Genomic DNA, 25,030 nt, shown 5'->3' on the forward strand with positions numbered 1-25,030 from the left:
TTATAACAAATTGTATAAGCTTCCTAATAATAATAAAAAATAACCTATTATGTTAGGTTAGGAAAGTGAACCTCTTATGTCGGTAAATAACCAGGCCTCTCTGACAAAATCTGAAATGACATTACTGTTACGGAGCATTGCATATTAATTATACCACATTAATTTCGTTATTTTTATCTTATTACTGTGTTAGAGTTATGACGTCTGCATACACAAATTCATTACATATAATTTTCTTTGTATATTAGTAGTAGATTTGAGTAGAATATGAATATAAGGTAAGATTACTTAAGTTTCTGCTTTGAGGATTGATAGTTTGAAGTTTTCTAAATTGTTTGTGAACAAAATTATTGGTCTGGAGTTGGCTACATTCATTCAGTACTAACAAAATCATCAAATATCTTTATACTTTTTCTGATATTTACGAATTTTTAAATTTTCTCTTATAAATGTATTTAAGATGATATAAATTATTAAAGTTACTGTGTGAAAATAAATTGATGAAATCATTCAATCAAGGAAATATTATGTTTCTAATTTGGTACTTATTTGTGATTTCCTTAGAGGTCACCGGAAGTCCGGTAGTGTCATTGGGATATGGTGGTACCCATGTGGAAGGTTGTACGTAAAAGAAGTTCGCATTTATTTTACGGGAGGTGATTAACATTTGGAAGTATATATATATTTAATTGAAGGGGTGTAAGTATACAACAAAATATGGCTGATTTAGATGATTTCTTTGCTAAGAAAGATAAGAAAAAAGCAAAAGGAAAGAAATTTTTAACAGCAGATCAGATTGCCAAGAAGTTAGAGGAAACTGGAAAGAAAGCAGAGAAGACAAGGAAAGAAAAAGAGAAAACAACTTTACCATCACAAACTGCAGGTCAAGAAGGAGATGAACAAACCCACCAGCCACAGGTTCGTATGATGTGACTCAAATTGCCTTATGGTTGTGCAGATGTATTTCCATATTGAAGTTTTGCAATGAATAAAAGCGGCAAGGCGTTGTACTTGAAAGAAAGGTCACATTATGTGATCAAGTAAAATCAACTGAATTACATAGTTGTTGTAAATAATTCTATAAATAATGAATTTTTATTAACTATTGATACGTAACAATATATTCCATAAGGAACTGTAAGTTGTGCTTATTAATCGTACGTAAATTTTAAGAGCATATGTTTGGTTTTGGGGGCCATTCTTTTTTCAGAAAAAATGCTAATATTGTAATTTTAGGTCGTCTCGGTTAGGTTAGATTCACCCGTGCAGGTATAGTTTTGGCTCACCACTAGAAACAATTGTTGAAAAATTGTAATTATTTCACTAATTTACTTCCTATTATCTCCTAAAAAATTTGCGCTTGGCGACATGAAAATATCGTACTTGGCATAGATAAAATTCAAGTGGGCCACCAGAGATAAATGTTGAAAAATTTGTTGAAAATTTTTTTGATTTGCGCATAAATATGATTTCCGGATGTACGGCATAAGAACTAGTGCAAAAGAACACCAACCTGTGCTAGGTGGCCGCTTAAAAGGACGAATTACCTCTAACCGACTCAATGTAGAGGGAAGTTGGTGCGTCCAAGTGGAGCGGGCTCGTCACCGATGGTGGGTATACGCGTAAGCGAGGACAGTGAAGGACTGCATTTCGGCAGATATGCGAGTTTCAATAACACTTTGTCATGGTTTTACACTAGTAACGTTCTACTTGTAAACATGAAATTTTGCTTCTGTATACTATGCAGAAATGCACCACAGTCAGAAAATAACATTTAATAGTCATCTTTCATATGTACTCACTTATTTTATCCACTGTAAAGCATTTATAATGATTTTACACTAGTAACCCTACACTTGTAAACCTGAAATATAGCTGTATTACTTTGTATAAAATTTTGTCGCTTGCAGAAATATGTTGCTTATGAATGTATCTTTTTCATACGAAGTATTCAATTTCATCTCTGTACCTTGCAAAATGTGGTGCACCAATACTACACCAGCACCTTGCATTTAGTATCTCTCCCAAATCCATTGACGGCTCCGGAGCCGCACCTTCTCGCTTTCGCTCTCCCCCCTAGTGCGCTTCTGCCCTGACTCAGATAGTAGTGGTGTTCTCTAGTGGCCATCTAGCATAAGTTGGTTCTTGTTTTTTGCACTGTAATTTTCATGCTATATGTCTACACTGTATGTATATTTCTGGGTACATGACAGTTAATAACGAACTGCAGTCACTGCCGAGTGATTTGGAGAAAAATTGAATAATACCCGATTTTTGGCTCTCCACATCTAAAAAAAAAAAAAAAAAAAAAACATTTTTAATGCTCTACTACCGAAATGCTCGTGGATTTGAGGAGCATTACGAAGTATTTCCATGATTGGTGTGTGAACATTACAAATGTAGATAGATAAATTCAGTTAAATTAGTTAGAATGTTATTTTAATTACCAATTACTGGTATTATCCAGTTTATACGGAGCAGGAGTTTCCCCCTTCAGTTGTAATATTCTTACTGTGTTTTCGTGCACTGTTCAACTTGTTCGTGTTGTTTGGTATGTAGCTGGTTTACTTTGGCCCACCACATTTTGGAAGATTTACAGGTAAAATACAATACTTTGCATGGAAAGACATTTAGCCTATAAAGAAGAAATTTCTGCAGAGGATAGAATTAAGTACATAGTAATTATTACAGTTGTATTTTATGTTTATAAGTGAAGGATTGTGTGTTTATAAGTCATGGTTGAAATATTCATTGTTTACAAGTATCAGTGGGGAAAGATGCAGGTAGAAATTAAGTTACTGAATAAGGTGAATATGTGTAGCTAAGTGAGGATGAAGGCGCCGTAGTAAATAAAGGAATGAACATAAGTGTACAATAAAATTGTCAAGTTTTGTCCTCACCAATTCTCGGCTTCGCTCCGAGCATTCGGCGTAGCACACAGTACTCCTGTCCACTTGTTGCTTGTTCAAAGATACTAATCCTTTCGGTCGAGGATAACAGTAAACGGTGCATAGCTGTTTATTTCCAGTTTCAGTCGAATTTTGTTCAGAAAACACTCGTTTTATAGTCATAATGTTTGTGCACTCTGTTTACTCAGAACCGAGGAATGCAACATCGTGTATAAAAGACTCCCGTTTAACTGCTTACGTAAGTACTGTTACTACTAAGGGAGTAAATCCGTGTCAAGTGGCTGAGGAAAGCAGTAAATCGTTGCTTAATAATTTTCAAAAAATTCTGATTTTTGATTTGCAGTTACCTTGCCATGTTGTTAGTTTTAGTGACTTCAGGTTTCGAGTGGCAGTCATATTTGTTTTCGAGGATGCTCCATTTGCTGATGTTGTAACGGGTTACCGAGGGAAGGTTCTAGATTACTGGTCCCCCATGTAGGCTAGTAGCTGGGTTGGTTTCTTTCTGTACTAAATTTTATACATTTAATTTACACAGTATTGCCGAGCGAGCGTTAGCGAGTGTAGGCTGGGTAGAGCCCCGCAGGACACGTTGTTTTCTGCCTTTATTACCACTCAATGGGAAGGAGGACCAGTAATCTAGAACCTTGCCCTGGAGAAGGGGTCTGATATAGAGGTGCTCAGTCACCAAGTGTCTACGCTTAACGTGTCCACCTTTTTTCTAGAAATTATTACAGATTCTCAGACGTTTTTTTTTTTTTTTTAAAAAAAAGTGCGTACTTCACAGCTATGTGTCTCTGGTGGGGGACCTGGTAAAAATATACAATTCCTCCCCATAACAGATCTGCATAATATTCCAAAAATTAGGAGTTTCAGATTTGACTATAAGTACCTTTATTATTAACACGAAGTTATACTTAGAAATAAGCTTAGGCGGTACAAAATTGTATAATATATTGAGAATCAGTACATAGAGCGTCATTCTTAAACAACAGCATGTATCATAAGCTGATCAGTGGTGCTGTCGGTAATAATGACTGCAAAAAGAGCTCTAACCGTCTGTACTGCTTAGCTGCCTGTGCTTACTCTGGCTCCAGCATCTACAATAGATTATGGCTACAATAGAAAATGAAATTTTGACAAATATAATTAAATCATTTTCACCTTATGTCTTTAGGAAGAAGATGATGAGTGGAAGGAATTTGAGGAAGAGAAGAAGGATTACAGTGGATTGAAAATACAGAATTTGCAGCTCGAAGACAGTGAAGAGGACGAGGAAGAGGATGATGATGAACAGGAAATCGCTGAAGGTGGAGAACCTGTTCGTCGTACCAAGAAAGCTCCAGCAGGTCCGTGGAAGACCGTGAATGTGCCTCAACCTGCAGCAGAAGATTTTCAAGGTTTGTGTATATTTTATTAGAGAGAGATACTTGAAATTCATGAGTAGTAGAAATTAAAATAGATTTACATGAATCTAAAATTTAATGTCATTCCAATCATGTGATTAAGCTTCTGATTAGCGTATTGTAACTTGGCAGTAGTCTTTTGTGTTGTGTGAGCTATCATCATACGACATTTCAATATTTCTTTATTTAACCATTTAATTGGCAAGCATTGATAGCATTACCATTAAGATATTTAGTTTGCTTTTATGGTTGAACCATGTCTTCCTGATCATAATTTCGTAATTTTTGAAGTATTTTTGTACTTTGATTACAAAATAGAGGGTGTTTATTTCTATGCAACATTACCATAAAATAGATTTTGTGTACTACTGAGCAGCATTGCCCTCTTCTGGTAAAATATCATAAAAATACTCTCAGTAATTACCAACAGTTTCGTTGAAATATTTTCCTAGAAAGCAAGAAACCACAAATAAAAATTAAAAAAAAAAAAAAAAAAAAAAAAAATCGTAGGAGAAGATTAGAAGTATCTCAAGAAGTGATCCGCAAATCATGTATATGAATATTGTATGAAAGCAATAATGCCAAGTAATGAAGTTTTAATTCGTTCGGGTAACGCAAAAGAATACGATGTTGCTTGAGAGCAACACTGCCCAATAAAGGGTTAAATAATGTTCTTGAGAATCTAATCATCCTAATAGTTTTATTGTGCATGCCTTAAAATGTTAACAAGCGTGATTGAGTGTACAAGAGTTGAATTATATGAAGTTCATGGTTGTATAATTGAAATGAATTATATGGACAATCTCCAAAGTAGGTTTACATCCTCGATTTTATATATATATATATAAGGAGTTTAATGACTTCTATATGAGTCTTTAACTCCCACAGTAGTTAGCAGTGAATAACGAACGGTTCATACCTTGTTTTATTTATATTAAAATAACTTTCAAACGTCATCGTCTACTTGATATGCGTGCCTGTTGGGAATAATAGTGTTATGTATAATTTCTCTTTACGAACTTCAGGAACTGTACATACTTTACCTCTTGCAGAAAATGTCGTAAGAACCACACTTGTGTAACGTACATACTGCATTACTATCTTTTTTTACAAAAAGTTTAACGTCCTACACCTATTCATTGGGTTAAGGGACACGAGGGTAATGAGGTAGCCGATAGTGGAATGAAACAACGAGAGGAAACGGGAGAACCCGGAAAAAATCCACACAGATTGAGTTCCATTTGACGGGAGCTAGAATCGAACTTAGAGAGAGCCCCATAGACCAGAGGTAAGTGCTCTACCACTGAGTCACGGCTGTACCTGACTATCTTGTTTTCGTTGAAAAAATGTATCTGTTAAGCAGGAAACCATTGTTTTTATAGTACTTGTTGTAATTGCTGACTATGTTTTACGTCCTTATGGAACAATGAGGTTATGAAGAATAAGACTACTACCTCGGAAGCAGTTTGTAAATGCATAGACCATGCCAGATCAGTCCTCAAAATTGACAGTTTGTCTCAACATGCTCCCCCTTCTACAATAAGACTGAATTAGAGGTACCGGCTCATTACAAAAAGTAATGAATTAAATATGTTTTAACTTACACGAAGCACGTATGTTGTGACTCGTTTCGTGATTTAATATATTTTCGTATGGTGTTGGTACGGTATTTAGGACCGTTGCTTTGTTACACAATCCTGTAGACGCTCAAGAAATTTATTTTACGCAATGATAATTTACATTAAAGTATCTTTTCCCCGCCTTAAAATCGAAATCATGTGTTGCTAATGGCTTCTTTGGAAAATGCTATTTAAGTCATATCTTCGACTAGTATAATGGTGGAAATGGGAGTATTAACATTTTTATACTCATTATGAAACACCAAAAAAATGTGTTTTTGTGAGTACAAGATTTAATTTTAATTGTTTTGTATCAGATGTGAAAATTGATGCAAGAAAATTTATATAAAATAGATCCTAAGAAAATAATATACGATGAAGGGCGAATCCAGAAATTTCTTTCCAGCTTGGGGGTGGGGGGACGATTCTGGGAATAAAGATTTTCCGTTCATTCATATGTACAAGGTGGACCATTTATCTTGATACACCATTCTAACTCTTAATCTAATCGACAGAAAGCCCCGAAATTTCGTAATATTCAAATATTGGCAGGGAAATATTGATTGACACCACCAAATTAAAACTGTTACCAACTCAGCATGAAGTTTTATATTTCCAAATGCACTACGTCAGATTATTACATATTTCAGATTTACATATTAAACGAAAACTTAGTGTCACATTTCTTATTCAGTGTTGCAAGGTAAGGACGCTATAGTATCATAAACTTCCAAATTTCGTTGGCCTCTATAGCAATAATAACGCTGGTGCGACGGATGGGATAATTATGAATATTTACCTCGCTTTGTATTGCAGCATTGGCTACTATTTTTTTTAAAATATTATTGTCATAAGTGTCTGGCCTGCACATTAGCATCATTTTGTTAGCGTAGGGTGACTGCAAGGGTTGCCAGGGCCTCGCAAAGTCAATTTTTTTCATATTATTTATGATTTGTTTTTTCTACGAATATGGCGGGAATTGCACGAATGTTACCTCGTTGGAATCAGTAGCCTATAAGCTTTCTAACGATGTATGAATCATGGCTGTGATAATTAGGAAGGTTGCCAGAGCCCCCAACTTGAGAGTCTACGATTTTGTTAAAATCCCTGGCGGACGTCCAAAGGTTAAAAGTTTGACTGTTTTCAAATTAGTAAATACTGGTACACTGCTTAGTTGGGTAATGCCTAGAACTTTTAATTACTCCTACCCGAAAATGTTGTTATAAAAGCAAAATAAATGTAAATCAATTTTAGGTATTAGCTTTAAAAAGTTCACATAAATACGCCGTTTGAAACAATGTATCATATTTAATTTTTTTTTTTCATATCTCTGTAGTAGTTGAGATGTCAGGTTGTTGTAAACGACATTATAATCATTACATCTTGAAAATCACATACACAATTCAATGTGGTAATTATCTAAATATCTTTCCGAAATAGAACCCTTTGTAAAAGAATCACATTTTCAATTCCCTATAACTTGGTTTCTGGTTGTTCGAAATACGTCATATGATGACCCTAGTATTCAACGTTAAGGTACTTTGGATGAGCGTTATCACGTCCATCTCACGTAATCACTGTTGTAGAGCCGTCCAAAATTTCGTTATTTTTCGTTGTTTGTGTTACAGTTGTGTTTTTAGTTTGGAGCACTGCGTAATATGTATAGAATTGCAAGTTTTAGTTGTACAAGTAAATTTTAAATATGTAATAACCTGATGTAATGCCATTTGAAAAAGTACAACGTTATGTTGAGTTGACAACACTCAGCAACTTTTACGCTAATACAGAGAAGACTGAAATTTTGTAAATATCGGCAGGATGATGCTGTTATGACATACTTCGCAATAGCATCAGATTAACAGTATTGTCAAGTCAGTATAAAGTTTTCATTATTATTATTAAATATTCAGCCTGTCGGTAGGAAGTTTTTTGCTTGCTTTTTAGTTCGAGCCAGGGAATGCTCCTTACACCCGAACTTCAGTTTTCTCTTTTAACTCTCAATATTTTCTTCTGTTTTCAAGTCACCGATCAGTTGGGTTTCGGTGTTTATAATAGAATGAAGAAGTTATTATCTGTAATTAAAATTTTGGATGATGGTTTAGTTGTTAACGAAAGTTGGTGTCAAGTTAGTCTTAAATATCGACGCAGCCAAAGAAATTTTAAGTACTAACTACTTCCTTATTTATTTACAGATGACGATAGGGGTCGTACAGATGCACCAGCCCCTACTACTACAGGTAGTGGTGGTAGTTACGTTCCTCCTCATCTGCGAAATCAACAGCCCGCGCCACCTCCTAGTAAGTATTTTCACGATTTGTTAAATATTATGTAATTTCGTAATCATGAGTTGGTGCGTGTAATATATAGAATTTGGACTTCTGAAGATTTAGAGATAAAAGGTAAGGATAAGGACCAATGCAAGTTTACATTGGTTTTAGGTTTATTGTGGGAAGTTCTGATATAAATAAATAAATGTAATGTAATAAGTAAGTAAATAAATGGAAAACAAAGAAATAAATGTTTGTTTAAGTCTTGAATAGCTAAGGATAGGGTAGTTACAGTAGGGTAGTAGTTAGGGTAGTTCCTTTTTGTTTTTACAGAAGTATATGGAAAGCTGGACATAATGAAAATAATGAGAGAATTCAATTGAGAGTTAATTTTTATAGATACATTAGCAACGAGTAATTGTCTATTACAAACAAATTCCTTGCATACGTGTAATGCACGTGTTTTCAGCGCATTCCAAATAGGTTTTTGCAATGAATCTGCTATGATTTATTTCCTTCAGTTTCAATTGTCTAATTCTGTTATGTTTATTTTCCGTTCTTGCTTATTGAATTGCTTTACTTTGAGTCAATCCATTCTAAATGATCAAGCATGTGTCGCTTGACCATTACCAAAAAATCTATTTTTTTCATGAATGTTTATACTATATCAGGGTACTTCAGAACCACGATTGATTATGTTTTAAAACTTATTGTAGCGACGCAGCTTCTGCCGCCTTTTTGCGTTTTCTCGATTTCAGACGTTTACGCTGTTTTGAATATATCAGCATGTATTTGTCCTAACAAATTGAAAATTGCTGGGCGTGTCCAGCTTCTGCAGAACTTTGTCCTCTTAACATTTTTGCCTAAAAACAACTTAAAAGGGGTGAAATCAGGGCCTACATTAGCAACATTTTTGGACGTTGAAGACATGTTTGGGAAGAGGAAGCAACTGACGTAGAGGTCTGAATTTGTGTCTGCATGTAGTCCGGAGTCATACGTTTATATTAAAAATTTTTCAGACTTGTAGCTGCTTCCAAAGGCCTGAAATAATATCGTACATTTGGGGAATTATGCCAATTTGGCATATTTCACTGTCCAATATCTCCAATGAGCCTGGATAAAAAAAATTGAAATTTTGGGAACAGTTACTCCTTTAGCATATCATAACACAACAAAGCGCATGTTGTGTTTTAGAGCAGGAGGGGGTCAAAGTATTAAGGAATGACGTCATACTCTAGGTGGTTGTTTGTTCACAAATTCAACCGGAAATTCGTTGTTGTGAAGTAAAATAAGGTAGGATGCATGGCTAGTCCACTCAAGGCTCTCAAGCTCCTTTCTTTCCTGTAGTTGTGACTCAGTGTCTTATCACACCCAGGAGCATTGGTGAAGAATGCCACTATCAGCAGAAGGCGATCTTGCTGCTTGCTATTTCAGTGATATTCAATTCTGTTTATTGTTGTTTTAACTGTCAACTCATGCAGGAGGCTGTTGTCCTTTCGTTATATTTACATTCCCTAGTCAGTGTTTACAGTGAGTGAGTGTTCACTGACTGGGGAATGTAGATCAAACAAAAGGACAACAGTCTCCTGCATGAGTTGACAGTTAAAACAAGCATAATCATGTTTGAATATCATTGGTATAGCAAACAACAATGAATACTTAACGAACTTTTTGCCAGGTGTTGCATTTTGACTTGTTTTCGCCTTCTGCTGATAGCGGCATTCTTCACCAGTGTTGCTGTGGATGATAAGACAGTGAGTCACAACTAGATGAAAGAAACGAGCTTGAGAGCCTTGACTGGACTATCCATTCATCCTACTTTATTTTACTTCACAACAACGAATTTCCAGTTGAATTTGTGAACAAAACACTATCTAGAGTATGACGTCATTCCTTAATACTTTGACCCCCTTCTGCTCAAAAACACAAAACGCGCTTTGTTGTATGTTACGGTATGCTAAAGGAGTAACTATTCCCAAAATTTCAGAGCTCCTTCGTGGCTAAGCGGTTAGCGTACGCGCCTTTGGCGTGGGAGAGCCGGGTTCGATTCCCGGCGGGAGTTCATGTGATTCGGATTCCACGTTAATCAGTAGGTCCACGTCTCATATAGCCTCGCTGCTGAACGGGACGTAAAACTCAGTCAACTCAACTCCCAAAATTTCAGATTATTTTATCCAGGCTCATTGGAGATATTGGACAGTGAAATATGCCAAATTGGCATAATTCCCCAACTTTACGATATTATTTCAGGCCTTTGGGAGCAGCTACAGGTCTGCAATTTTTTTAATATAGCCGTTGGATATAATATTGGTTATCCGGATAACCAATATCCGTTCCACTGTCCGTTCGTAAAAACTGTTCGTAAATCCAATTGGAAAACGACCATTAGGAAGACGTAGGCGCAGATGGGAGGACAATATTAAGATGGATCTCGCAGAGATAGGAATACAAAGTAGAAACTGGATCCAGTTGGCTAAAGATAGAAGTCAGTGGAGAGCTTTTGTGAACGCGGCATTGAATCTCCGGGTTTCATAGACCATAGAGTTAGTTAGAGGAGTAGAAGTAAAATCCACCGACAGCTGACGGAAGAAAATCTTTAGCGTGTAATTTGGAAATTCAGAAACCAGAAATAGAATAGAAAGAAAATTCCGAAAGAAGAGAGGTTAATTGGAGAACAATTCTGGCTTGATGGTACAACGGAAGCTATTCCGAACAGAAGAAGAAACACGTGATGTATCGAAAGAGGAGAAAGAAATATGCGGCTACTTTTGAAATTTCTGTATAGCACATTCTCACATGACTTTCGGAATTCAATGAAACCTTGCGGAACAAAGCTGAAAGAAAACAAAGTATATCGGAATCTTCTAAGATATTTTATATGCGAAATGGTAATTTTGAGAAACGAATTTAAAACGTGAAGAAATATGGCGAAATGAAACCGAAATTAACATTTATAGATCCTAGGAGCAAAGTAACCCTAGGCTACTTCAAATGGAAAAATAGGAAAAAAGAATATGATTGTCATATACCAGAAAGTCACATGAGTTAAAAATAGTATAGTATGGCGGGCTTTTCCAGTTGTTTCAAGATTTTGTTGCTAATGAAGTAGTTTCTGTCTCTTTAAGTGACCCCGCGTTGCGTAGTCGCTAACGCTCTCGCTTTCGATGCGAGCGGTCCTGGGTTCGATTCCAGTGGGGGCACTCGGTCGAAAAAGTGTAAAAAAAACTTTTTCATTCCAGCCATCCTGAATGAATTTTTTTTTTCACACCAGGCAAATGTCGGGGTGGTACCTAACATAGATTCCAGGCCGCTTCCTTCCTTCCCTTTCCCCGGATTGTGTGATCGCTGAGGTACGCCATTCCTTACACGTGACGGGCTAAATGGCTATGCCGGAAGCCCAGAAATCTAAAATCCTTTTCTTTAAAATTTTGCCTAATGTTAAAATTTAGTTTGCGGTGGCAAAATTGTAATGCGTCACTATCTGTGTGTACCCATTACAATTCTGCACCGTCATGAATGTGTTAGTTTTTTCATTGTTTGTTTTATTTTAAAAGTTCTTGGTTTGGTTGCTATTAGTTACGGAAAATGACATTATACGTATTCTACACCACGTGACTGTGTAAAGAATTACGTCCGATCCGTCCTAAAGCTAAATAAGAAAAACAAGAAAATAGTATATTCAACGTACTTCGATGCAAGATAATAGATTGGATTTTCTGAAGGCTCGCAAATGAATCTTTTAAATATATAATTCAGCCTCCTGTTGAGGAATGTGGAACATTGAAAGCACGAATTAACTGTTTCGTAACTTCTAAACAATATTAACTATAGCTGAAATTAAAATTAGGGAATATATGTTACTTCCATTCTCTGGTATTACTTTGTCCTTACGCTTTACTTCCATTCTTTAATATTACTTTATGCTTTAACATTCATACCTACATTCTATTTTTTCTACGTTATATTCCTAATACATGTATAACTACTAAAGCTTACTAGTTTCTACGCATATGTCTAATAAACTTACTGAAGCTTACAACAAAATCTAAATTAATTCTACATGCTCGAAAATTACACTAGAGCTGGTTTCATTTTACAGAAAGCATTACAGGAATATAACAAACGGCTAAATAACCTAAACCTAACGAAACCAAACCTAATCAAAGTCTACGTAAAGTATTAAATCAAATACAAATTACTTGCCTCTGCTATTAATTATCTGGTTTATTGTTTCTTCGTTGTTGCTGGAGAATGCTGATTTGTTAATAAACTCTGTATCTGCTTACTGTTTGATGTTTTACATTGACCGTACGATTGTTGTTGTATCCAAATTTTGTTTAATAGAATCTTATTATTTCAGGGATTGATTTAGTCGTATTGGAATATTATTTAGAAATTATTTGTTAAATTTTGTATCGAAATGTTACATAACTGATTATATGCTTGTTGTTATTTAATTCCTAGTGTAAGTATATATAATGTCAAACGCAACCTCCGTCAATTAATCAATCAGGCGTTGTGATATGTGGTTTCCAGCATACCAAACTATTATTCAGCGAAGTTGGAGTGCGTTATCTGTTTTAGGGACATACCTCAATCGCGGCCAGTGTCTACAGTTCCGCGACGTCTGCCCAGTTGCCGTCTCGGGACTGCATAATTTAATATCACCTTTTACGGTGTACACATCAGTGCCCCGAAAAGAGGGACAGTACATATGTAAATAAATATTCCTTTGATATATAGTATCGTGAATTATAAACTGTCAAGAAGGCAGATCCTTTACGGAGGTTGTGGCTTTGTATTAAAATGGATTTTGCTAGTTTTTTCTCCCTTAAGATTTCATTGATAATCAAATGTTCAAGAGTTCATGAACAGTTAGATGGTTAAAACACTCACCTTTCGTGCCCTAAATTTGATTCTCCGTGAGGTCTATTCTCTTCAGCATTCTGGACGTAGTTGTGGGACGTTAAATAAAGTTTGCTACTGGATGCAATTTGTAGATCTTGAATTTAATTATCGTAAGTGATTGAACTATCAGGTAAATGAGCAAGTTTTTTAACTTGGTAATATTGACAAATTGTATTAAATCAAAGTATAAGAGAACTTAGTAGAGAAGGTTCAAAGGTATGTATATATAGGGTGTTTCAAAACACCGACAACGTTTGGGAGGTGATTCCTCACACCAAAATAAGACAAAAAGTATAGATCAACCTAGTTGCACAAATGCTTCCTTTCGGAGCTATAGGCTGCCAACATGGAAAAATGAAATTTAAAGGTCAATATCTCGGAAACTATGAGACCTACCGAAGTCGGGCCGAGACTTCACTTAGGAACTAATATGTGCTCTATCCAAAAATACATGTTTCAGAATCCTAAGGTACTCACACAACAGTTTTTCTAGAGGGAGTTTGGGTACAGCCATATAATTTGAAGTATTCACCAACTACCTCTATAAAAAAATGTTGCGGAAGTACTGCAGAATTCTGAAACTTGGATATTTGGATAGGGTTTCACATACTAGTTTCTCTAAGTGAAGTCTTGAACCGACTACGGTAGGTCCAATAGTTTTGGAGCTATGGACCTTTAAAATTCATTTTTCCATGTTGTTGGCAGCCTATAGCTTCGAAAGGAAGCATTTAAACATCCAGGTTCGTCTATGCTTTGTCTTATCTTTGTGTAAGGAATCACCTCCTACACGTTATCGGTGTTTGGAAACACCCTGTATAATATATAGTACATTGCATGTAGTAGGTTTCATTCTCAGTAGTTGTGCTGAGGCTGTTGAACGTCGATGCGCTGTGTAATCTTCATTTTTTTTTTTTTTTTTTTTTAATTGCCGGGAATGATAGAAGGAATTTAGTATTGTAAATACTCAAAATTCTGTTACAAGCTCGATACGTAAAGAGGCTTTATGGGATAGTAAGCATCAAGCATTGCGAATCTGCAAGTGATCTGGCAACGATTTTCTACGTTTATGCAAATCAAACAATTGTGTGATAGTTTTGAAAATAGCTACGTTTTGATGGGAATCCATGAGGGTTTTACGCGAACCACAAGTTAAGATTCAAAAACATATTTTATCAACTAAAGCATCTAAATTTAATATGAACACAGGGATGGGAGGTGGTTCCTCGTACTGGTCTTCACATCGAAAAGACATCCTGGAAAGGATGCCTTCATCATTACACAGACATTGAATCTGTTGAGGACGTGACGACTTAACAATTTCAGTACCTTAATTGCATTTCATTCTGTTTATTATTTTCGTTTACATGATATTTACTGTACCAAGAAAGTTTTTCGAAAGAGCACAAAAATGTATCAGGAAGTGAAGATCGGGATGAAGAAGTTTTTTTATACGAAGTTTATACTATATTTATGATATAATTCCTGTACATACATATTTTTATACTCGCCAAAAGATTAGTCATCTGGAATAATCTGTTTTCAATATATATATATAATGGGGCAATAATAAAAAGTTCATATATATTCAGTTATATATATATATATATATATATATATATATATATATATATATATATAGTTTACGTTTTGGAAAATCAATAGTAGAGCATTTTGTCTACTTTAGTAGTTATATGACAGCAATTATCTCCGAACTGATGTATGATTGTATCCGAAACATACGTATATTACTCCAAATTTTTTTTCTTATTTTCAAAGGTTCAAGATCGAAAAATAAAACTGCTCCTGATATTAACAGTGAAGTATTCTTTCCATCATTATCTGCAGCCACATCATCTGAGCCATCAGGACCCTGGGGAAGGAGGTAAGGCGTATTTGTTTGTCTTCAGAGAGGTGGTTGGTGAATTGTGTCAACAATATAAATAAGACATAAAGCCTGTTCTAGTCTGCTAATCAATAAATTTTAAAACTCAGGGTTGTGATTTCTACTGAACACAATCTCTTGCAAGATTAGTTAATGTTGTGTGTGTTCAAACTGGACTGTTAAACATATCTTTGTTAATTTTTAATTCCGCTGTCAGGGAAGTCAGCTCTGTCCTCTTTCGAACCTCTTAACTCCTTCTTGAATTTAGCTGTCATAGGGAAGTACCCCGGATGAAACCACTGTCCTCTTTCGAACCTCCTAACCCCCTCTCCCAAAAAAGAGACGCGGGTTCTTTTTCTGGTTAAGGTTATCTTATTCAGGAAAACCTGGTCACTGCCCCTCTCTTTAAAAAGCTCTGTAATTAGAGATCTGCGCGGATATAAAATATCGCATCTACAATTTCTCTATCCGCATCCACAAACAATGAGGGAGCAAATTTTATATATAGCTTGTTTATTCTGTGACAATTATGATTTCAAAGATAGTTTCTAAGAACAACTGTAAATATTAGCTTTGTTGATTTATGAATATATCATCAATAAAATTAAGCTGAATATTAAATACCACGTTTTTCTATTGTAAGTGAACTACACAAGACAAAAGGGATTAAAGTGATACATGCAAATTACGAAATTAATAGAAACATCCCGGTAGTGCTTTTTAAAAAGTCCCTTAACGCAGTTTCTGACAAGAAAATTTCAAGTTTGTATTATCCATCAGTTATTTTAAGAGTAATTAATTATTATTATTATTATTATTATTTTTTATCTCACTGTTCATAAGACATGAAGGCCTTTTTCAGAATGCAGAGGTGAAATAAAGATCTTGAAAGGTGAAAGGAAGTCATTTAGAAAGAAGAAGAATCTATCTCAGATTCGCATAAAATCATACTAGTACTTCATATTTATATAGGGTTTGAACGCAAAGAAAAATAAAATCTAGTGAAACACAAGTTTGCTCTCTACTGGTTACTTGTCCCAGAAAGGTAATCAATCTTCAATACAAAAGATCAATACTTAAAAAAGCGTTTACAAGGAAGATCACAAAATATTTTTCTTCACGAATAGCTACAATCCGCTTAGAAACTGAAAATAAATCCACATCGCGGACCTGTACGCATATTTTTTCCAGCAAATAGAAATAAATCGATCAAGCGTGAATTTCTTCGGTCAATTGAGTCTTCCTTTGAAATGTTAAAATTTTCTACCTACGGTTGCAAGAATCTAGACGTAGGTTGCCAAATGTGTGTGAGGCGTACCTAATAGGAAGAGTGAACTCAACAAAGGCTTGTTTCCTGAAAATGCACTCTGGACGGTTAAAATAATCGTCCATTTTTGAAACTATTTTGTAAGGGAAAAAGGAACGACTTCCACAAACTATACGTATAGGCACGAGAACTGAACTGAACTGACTGCCATAGTGTTACCATTCGAACACCTGGATTGGAATTTCCGAGGATTCAAATTTTAGCGTTTGTTGAGTTCACCTTCACCACCAGGAACGCCTCATACATACAACACAATTTTCTCTCTCTGAATCAGAGATCTCTTATTTTGCACCATAACCGTCTGCCCGCTTCAACACACGGTTCTTTAATTGTTATCACTTCACATATTAAATGTTGCTGATTATAGTTGTTCCCATTATTGTAATGACCACATCCCTTATAGACTTCGTACAGAAAAGGAAAGACTCCAAGCATCAAATCTGGCTATCCCATCATAATCACAATTACGTGAATATTGTGTTGATTTCCGAAAATTGGAGTATGCACTTATGTGCACAATTTCATAGAATCTAATTTTTAAGGAGTTCCATGCGATCGAAAAATTATTTAATTTAAATATATTTCACACACACGAAAAGAAGAAGTAATAAAATTTTGCAATTCTAAGTGTCATTTATGACGACACAACACAATAGATATTCGAAAAAATGCGATCATACTATTTAGGCCTATTATGAATTCAGCACTCACGTAATGTAATATCTGATGGTGTGTTTTTTAGACGTCAATTTCCTGTGTGTGAATCAGAATTCGATAATTTCAGACATGAATTTCCATGTTAAGTCTGTCCTATATTTGTTTTTCACATGTACGGGATGAGGAAATGTGGTATCCTCCTGAGACCCTGCGTATTGCATACAATACGTTTTTTGAACGCCCGTCATGGCTCGTATATTTAAGAACATGCCCGAATCTCGGTTATTGTATTCGGGAAGTGTCGAAATTACTGCAGAAAAGGCAGCTGGTTTTTGGTTTTACCTACAGGTGGCTCTATTGTCTGCTGAAGGCGGGTAGAAGACAGTTGGGGTTATGGACGCATTTGATCCAGGTACATTGATTGAATAATTTCTCAGAAAATAAAATATTTTGCACTAAATTTCAAGTTCAATGGTTTACATATTTTATGCTTATATTAGGAAGGGAAATCTACAATTTTCCTTGTGTATTGTATGCAATACATAGCAATTTGATACCCAAAGTACTGCATACAATTCGACCCATTACCGATCAAAAGGAAAACAGTATGACAAAATGGTTTTTAAATATGTACTATTGGGTCTATTGTTACCTAATATACAAAATATCAGCAGAAGTTCTTGACAAATAAATGCTTGGGTCTCAGGAGGGTATAGCTCAGATAAGTAGTACAATGGCATTTGTATTTTCAGTGCAAGGCTATAGATGTCTTACAGTCTTTTGAAAATTTGTAGGATAAGCAGCCCTAGATTAAAAATAAAACACCAGTAACTGATGAAAAAAAAAAAAAAAAAAAGCATTTGAGAGTCAAATCACAAGACAGCTCGATAAGTTGACCTGGACAGAAGGAAGTTCATATTCTAAGTCTAGAAAGCTAGTCTTCATCCAGCGAATTTTTCAGAACAATCGGAAAATACAAACAGAATTGTTTATGAAAATCAATGAAAGCACTCAATATGTGAGAAAAATCGTTATTTTTCTTTTTTTCACACTGTTGCACAAACGAATTTAACTTCTTGAGTGTTGCCCTTATCTTGTTTTACACAGAAAATAGTGACAGTTTAGCTTGAAGCTTGAGTTAAGAACATTCAAGATGATAATTGGGGAGCAAATATGTTGAGGGGAGTCCTCTGTAAGAACTTGATAATGTTATTAAAGGAAACATGAAGGAAAATCAAAGTTACCAAAAAATGCTTACGCATTACAAATATATCAGGTGTGAGGAACATAAAAATTAAAGGAAAACATCACTCGCAACCTCCAAGAAGTCCGCGAACCACAGTCACTGGAAACCACTACCTAATACGAGGAGCATACTTAGTCGTGAGCAACATTTTTTTCACAACCATAATCTTTATTTGTAAGTGAAAGCAAATATATCATCTCAAGCTACAGACCTTTCACTTTTCCACATAGTCTCAGTTTTTTTGCACACATTTTTCCCATCTTCTTGCAAGTTTGAAAATATCCTTGCGATAGAATTCCGTTCCAGCTGCCCGTAGACACTGACGCACTGCTTGCCAAATATCCTCCAGTGTCTTGTAGGGATGGCCTCGCACCTGTTCCTTTGCAAAACCGAAAAGATGGTAGTCAGAGGATGCCATGTCGGGGCTGTAGGGAGGATGTGGAAGTGATTCCCACCCAGATCTCCTGGTCTGCTCCATAGTGACACGTACAGTATGCGAACGCGCATTATCCTGTTGAAGGATGATCTTGATCACGCAAGGCACGACGAAGCTTCAAAAGTGGACGTAGCGGGCAGAATTTATGGTTTGTCCAGTCTCAGGAAAGTCAACCAGAATGCAACCCTGTGCATCCCAGAAGACGCTCCCCATAACTTTCTCTACTGATTGCACTGTCTTCGCTTTGCTTCAGATTCATACTAATGGAACCAGCTTTCATTTCCAGTCACAATACTCGTCAAATGTCACCACCTTCATGTCGAAATCTCTGAAGAAGGGATTGGGCAATGGCGGACGTTTGTGCTCCTCGGTTAATGAACGTGGGACCCAACGGGCACAAACCTTTCGATAACCTAAGCTGTGAATCATTCCTTGTACCGCACTAGGTCCAACACAAGTTTTGCAGCGATTTCATTCACAGTGATACCCCTATCTCCCCTAATCAGCTCATCAACCCTTACGTTGTTGCGTTCCGTGAAGGGGGTTCGAGGACGTCCGCTGCGAGGCTAGTGTTTGATACTCTTGTTTCCATCCTTAAATGTTTCACCCACCTCCTAACACTGCTGGAACTCATGCACACATCTCCATAGGCACGCTGCAATCCGTGGTGAATTTCAGAAGTAGATTGGTCCTCTTTAACAAGGAATTCAATCACAACATGCTGTCGCAACGAAACATCGCTGTCCGCCATTTAGTTAATCGTGCCTGTGGTCACGTGCTAGCAACAAACAGCGTCAATGTATGGAAATAAAGAAAGGTCTGTAGATTGAGATGATATACTTGGTTTCACTTACAACTAAAGATTATGGTTGTGAAAACATGTTTCTCACGACTTTCAGTATGGCCCTCGTAGTATTGACTAACTGAGCTTGAAAATATAGTTTAACCCTTTAACGCACCATTTTATCAGATCAGACTGATTTTTTTTTTTTTAATTTGGAGTGGTTTTTGTGTAGGAAACGGGATTTTTTTTAAAAAAAAACAATTAATGCAAATAATATGTGGTCTATGGGATATTTTATGGTGTTTGCATATAGGGTCTATGCAAAGTTGCGCGTTGACGTCTGCAAAGTCCACTAAAACCAGATAGAACTAATAAAACGTGCCGAATGTCAGCGTACTCGCACTTTTGCACTCATTACACTTTAGTCAAACAGAAAAAATCAACAGTTCAAAACATGTCCACCTAAACGAGCAAAGAGTTCAAAGATGACAACTCCGCGTGCAGCAAGTAATACAAAGAGACCATCGCTGGCTTACTATGACATCTAGTGGGAAATTCAGAACTTCATTAGTGAAAGAGCATCTTAGCTGATATGCAAAGCTGCTTTTCTATGTCCGAACTAGAAACTACATGGTGCAATACAATTTCAAAGTAAATTTGCATATATGCAAAGCTGCGCGCTAAAGGGTTAAATACTAAGCTTACATGAGGAGACAAAAATGTATCATGTTTGAAGTAATTTTCTTCCATTTAGAAGGATTGCCGAACAGTAGTATTCATATATATCAAATGAGCAGTGCAGATCATACTTGTTTTTAAAAGAAAACACATTTTCAAATTGTATAAACAACATTCTGATAGCGTGAGGCATATAAAATTTTCATTTATCGTTCTTCGGTCTCAAATAGTGATTCATATATAAATCAATATATCTTAGTTTTTCTAATCATAATTGAGCATATTAAAACAAGCATGTTCCTTTACTTTTTAAAAGCATAGTTCAGCGTCGCATGATTATACTCCGGGACTGAGTGAGACTATGATGATGGTGAAATGAAGAAAGTGGGCGGAGATGGGTAGAATCTCTATCACGGTTTGTCTATCACGAAGTCTGCTTTCCTCGAGCCCTATACATCAGAAGTAATCACTGTACCACTACTGAGCCACCCTGACACGGGGTGGTGTTCGAGCTCATAGGGAAGGGGAGGGATAGTTTCAGCCGATTTAACATTTATAGAGAGGGAGTGCTCTTCTTAATTGACTGCCAGAAAGGAATATTTCTGCAAGCAAAATACCACGCTACTTTACCAGTCAACTGCAACGTTAATAAAGATGGAAGCAAAGATAGTATAGTGTTCTTTTTCGCAAACTGTTTGTTTAGTGTAATGGGACTTAACGTTATACATGTAAATGTAATGTAAAATAAGCACTCAATGAGAATTTGGAAAATTATTAAATTGGAAACGAGTTATGTACAATGAACTGTAATGTTGTATTTAATATAAATTACCAGATAATCGAAGGGCTTCCAGCGTTTATCTTACTACTAGATTACGTTAGATCTCCCACGTAGCTATGTGAATAGCGTAGATCCTTTGGCATGGAAGATCCGGGTTCGATTGCCTGCGGGAGGTCTGGTGGCTCGGGTTCGCCTTAAACTGTAGACCCACGTCTCATAGCCTCGTTGTTGAAAGGGACGCTAAACTCACACCTACTACTTACTTACTTAATAATTTATCGTTAATAGTATTATAGTTTAGTGCTTGTATTTTCACTCTCTGTTAATGTACAAAGCAGAATTGGAGCATAAAGTAAAATATTCATTCCGGCCGTGTGAGTATTTTGTGTTTGACATTTTATTTTTTGTTCCAGAGGTCGTCATGGAGAGAACGACAGTGACCGAGGATTTGAAGAAGTGAGGAATAGTAAATCCCATTCGAGTAGATATTCTGAAAGTGCCAAGTTGAGTGGACCTCCGAAACTGGCCCTAGGAAATAAATTCGGTGCACTGAGTCAAGCAGATCAGAGCTGAAGAAGTGTTAGTATTAGAGTAATTAAAAACTTAATCTTTATATCTCAAGTGGTTGGCAAATATGAAAGGTGGAAGTGGTAATCACTAGAAAAACAAATTCAACAGATAACAATGAATTGAAGAGATAAATGTAAATGTTTGCAAGGAACTTGTAATATTGTACACCAATATCGTATATGTGTATATATTAATGTACAATATCAGTATGCATCCTTATGATGCATATTGATGTAGTTACACATTAATTTATCACACACATATAAAGAAATGAAAAATTAATGAACGCGAAATTTTGTGGATATTAACACAGGTAACTTCCATTTTTTTTTCCCGTAATTTACCAAGCATCCAGATTTCTTTGTTGGTATTTAGTTTGTAAATTATTTAATTCATTTTGAGTACCGGTTTCTCAGCGTAAGTCGATGTAATTAATTTGTAAATTTCATTAAGCAACTAAAATATATATATATACACATATGGTATGATTTTTTTTAAAAACACAAGTAAAGAGGATTAAATACATAATACTTGAGCGTATTTTTTCATGTGTGCGCGCTTAAACGAGTGAATGTATGTAAAGCATGGTTGACAACGCAATTGAGAATTTGCTGCATAATATAATTGTTGATTTGCTTGTGTTGGTATAATTAGGCATGTTGTGATCGATTAACATACTTTTGTCCATACTTTTTTCCCTGTAAACCAAGGTACGTGTGACGATAAATTTATGTAAATTAATTATTACAAAAGACGAAATGATTGAAAAATACATATATTTTATTCAGCCTAGTTTCAGTTTCTGTTTTGTCAAAGTACGTATTGAGTAGGTGTTTTCATGTTAGTGCTTGGATGATTTTCTTTTCTCTCCAAGCTGTCCTCAGCTAAGTTCTGTTACTGTACATATTGATTGTACACATAACTATTATATCAAGTTGTACAGCTTTAAAGATGGTGTAACAGTGATACAATTATATACAGTTAATATTAACTGGGAATTTAAAAAGGGGTACTAGTAGTAAGTTCATTAATTTTATATTATAAGCTTTGCTGAAAACTCTTCAGGTGATCTTGATCGGAAACATCTTGGCTCATTGTTTAGTATTATTTGCTCATGGAGTAGTTTTATATAAATTTGTACACTGAATAATGGCTACGAAAAGTGTAGCACTCGCGAACATAGGATTCAGCATAGAAACACTCTCACCCACGACTTTAGTAGTAGTAGTGGATAAATAACTGCAGAAAAGTTCCACCTGTGGTCATTACTTTTATATATCAAAAAGCGTACACACATCCTTCAATATGGCAAAGATATATATATAAGTTTTTCGGAATGATCTTTTAGATCTTTTGTTTATTTAGCAGTATATCCGTTTCATACAGCATGAGTCAGACACACATAGTCCACTGAAAGAAGGAATAGAAATCGAGGATTCGAGTTTCTATAAACATTAAGATATTATCTGAATCATTATATGAGTAAAACATTGTCAGTTTTCATTTAAAGTTTCTTTTTCATTTTTTTAAAAAGAAAAAGTAAAATGATATTTTGTTCTTTGTCTTTTTGGTGAAATGCATTATGTATCATGTAGGGGTAGTTAGAAAGTAAAATTTAAATAAAATTCTTTGCCGAAGTATTGTTTATTTTAATACTTAATACCCATAGACATACTTAATTCCGAGGTTGCAAGTTAGCTCAGTGGTAAAGCACTTACCTCTGGTGCGTAAGCTCTCCCTGTTTCGATCCCCGGCCAAGTAAGTTTGTGGTGGACAACATCGTGTTCGTGTGTTTTCTCGGGGTACTCCCGTTTCTTCACATTCTCATTCCACCAATTCATCATCATTCATGTGCCTTAATTATCCGTCTCTCTTAGCCTAAAGTGCATAATTGTGGGACGTTAAACTGAAAGATATCATTTCATACTTAGTTCTCACAATATTACAGTTTCCATTACTTAGAAATTCAATGAATGTAGAATACAGAAGAAAGTTAATTGACACAAAAGATGCTTCGCATATGTTAGATTTATGTTTGTTCTAACAATTACGTATTGCCAATATCAATTATTCTGAATTGAAGTACCACGAAAAATTTTAGGAGTTCCCGAGATGACTGGTCAGTCAAGGTCAGTCAGTTCATTGTTCACATTTTAGAGTTACAATCAAGGTAACTTCCTTGATTGCAAGACTTCATGACCCCGAAAAGCCAATTCTTGGCTTACAAGAAAACAGACTATTTATTATATGCAATAGCACTCCCGACTATTCAGAAAGTTATGTTAAGCTTATTATTTATAACTGTAACTGAGTCTAAAAGATTGTGAAGTTCTTGCTACTGTGAATATATAAGCCTTTGAATTTATATTTCGGAGCTGCAATACGAAGAGCGTTCAAGGTAGACAATTCTTTCGACTACACACATAAATTTCACTGTTAAATAACTTGACTAATGAAATAATTTCGACATATAACTTATAGCTATCATATAACTAATTCCGTTTAAGATCATGTAAAATTTGATATGTACATTCACACGGTTTTCTTGACTAGCCAGGAAAGGTGGCATTATCCTGTAATTCGGCTCTCTTGGAGATGATTTCAGTGGTATCTTGACGGAGAAGAATCCTCTTTCCAGGAGTATTTCTCCGACCGTTCTGAATCTGGGTTATCAATATTTTCACAATACTATTTTTACGTCCCCGAGAAAAACTGAAATCCTCATTGTTTGGAGGCGATAGTGTAGAGGAGAACGGCATATACTGCAGGGATTGATCTTACATAATTGTCCACACATCCACCAACCGCATCGGATTCACGGCCCAGTCGTAGTTCAGTGCTCACGTTAATAGTACGTATTGTTCTTCATAATCGCAATGTTTTATAAGGAGAGAAACTGTTTTTATGTTAATGAATAAATTTTAACTCAGGGTTCCTCTTTCAATTCTCATAATTCGGGTTTTCTGTTTATATAAGCGGCGGCTAAAAGGCGTATTTAAAAAGCTCTCTATTGTACAGCAATTGTCAACAGTAAAGCTTCCGAAAGCTTGCTTACAGATTTTTATCAATGTTGCGTCACCAACTTTAAACATGATTAAAGTTCTTTCAGTTAAAAATTCAGTCGCTCCCTGAACACAATATATCCTCAAGAATGCTGATTCTTAAATTTTTCACAATTTTCTCTATTCTCAGTTTGCAACACTGAAGAAAACATTTTATTTGAACCTCTGTAGCTGAAGTAACGCTTACAATACCGATTTAGTTGATTGATTGATTTCAGTTGTTTGTTGAAAGAGCGGCTTCATTTATAATTTATTTGATCACCCTTCGTGTTTTTGCACTTCCTTCAATTGGGAATAGCGCTGCAGGACTCGCGAGTTTTCGGTGGGAACCTGCCAAATGTCTTCCTGTTTATGGTGGACATGCATCATTCCTACCTGCTGTGCTTGAGTCAGGTGTTTTATTTATTCATTTGTATAGAAAAGCTCGAAAAACGAAAAAAGAAAAAAAAAAAAGAAAGGTTTCAGAAAATCCACATCAATTTTCTGCGTTCTTAATGTTTA

At 35.6% G+C, this 25,030-nt stretch overlaps 1 protein-coding gene across 1 annotated transcript; it reads left to right on the plus strand.

Moving 5' to 3' along the window:
• Positions 1 to 568: 568 nt before the first annotated feature.
• LOC145668185 (protein CDV3 homolog A-like) lies at positions 569 to 23,105 on the plus strand. The gene is made up of 5 exons (XM_081735825.1): positions 569 to 918; positions 4,084 to 4,306; positions 8,124 to 8,228; positions 14,883 to 14,988; positions 21,311 to 23,105. Exons 1-5 carry the CDS (start codon positions 718 to 720, stop codon positions 21,468 to 21,470), a joined length of 795 nt encoding a protein of 264 aa, XP_081591951.1. The 5' UTR covers positions 569 to 717; the 3' UTR covers positions 21,471 to 23,105.
• The last annotated feature ends 1,925 nt before the right edge of the window (positions 23,106 to 25,030 follow it).

This window comes from Thermobia domestica, chromosome 13 (genome assembly GCF_964235325.1).
Source record: "Thermobia domestica chromosome 13, izTheDome1.hap1.1, whole genome shotgun sequence".
In the NCBI taxonomy this organism is placed as follows: domain Eukaryota; kingdom Metazoa; phylum Arthropoda; class Insecta; order Zygentoma; family Lepismatidae; genus Thermobia; species Thermobia domestica.

Bases quoted from the DNA above. Each gene is read 5' to 3' on its own strand.
- LOC145668185 (XM_081735825.1), top strand. From the start codon at position 718: ATGGCTGATTTAGATGATTTCTTTGCTAAGAAAGATAAGAAAAAAGCA. The intron at 4,307-8,123 runs GTTTGTGTATAT...ATTTATTTACAG, and splicing joins TGCAGCAGAAGATTTTCAAG to ATGACGATAGGGGTCGTACA. The intron at 8,229-14,882 runs GTAAGTATTTTC...TTATTTTCAAAG, and splicing joins ACAGCCCGCGCCACCTCCTA to GTTCAAGATCGAAAAATAAA.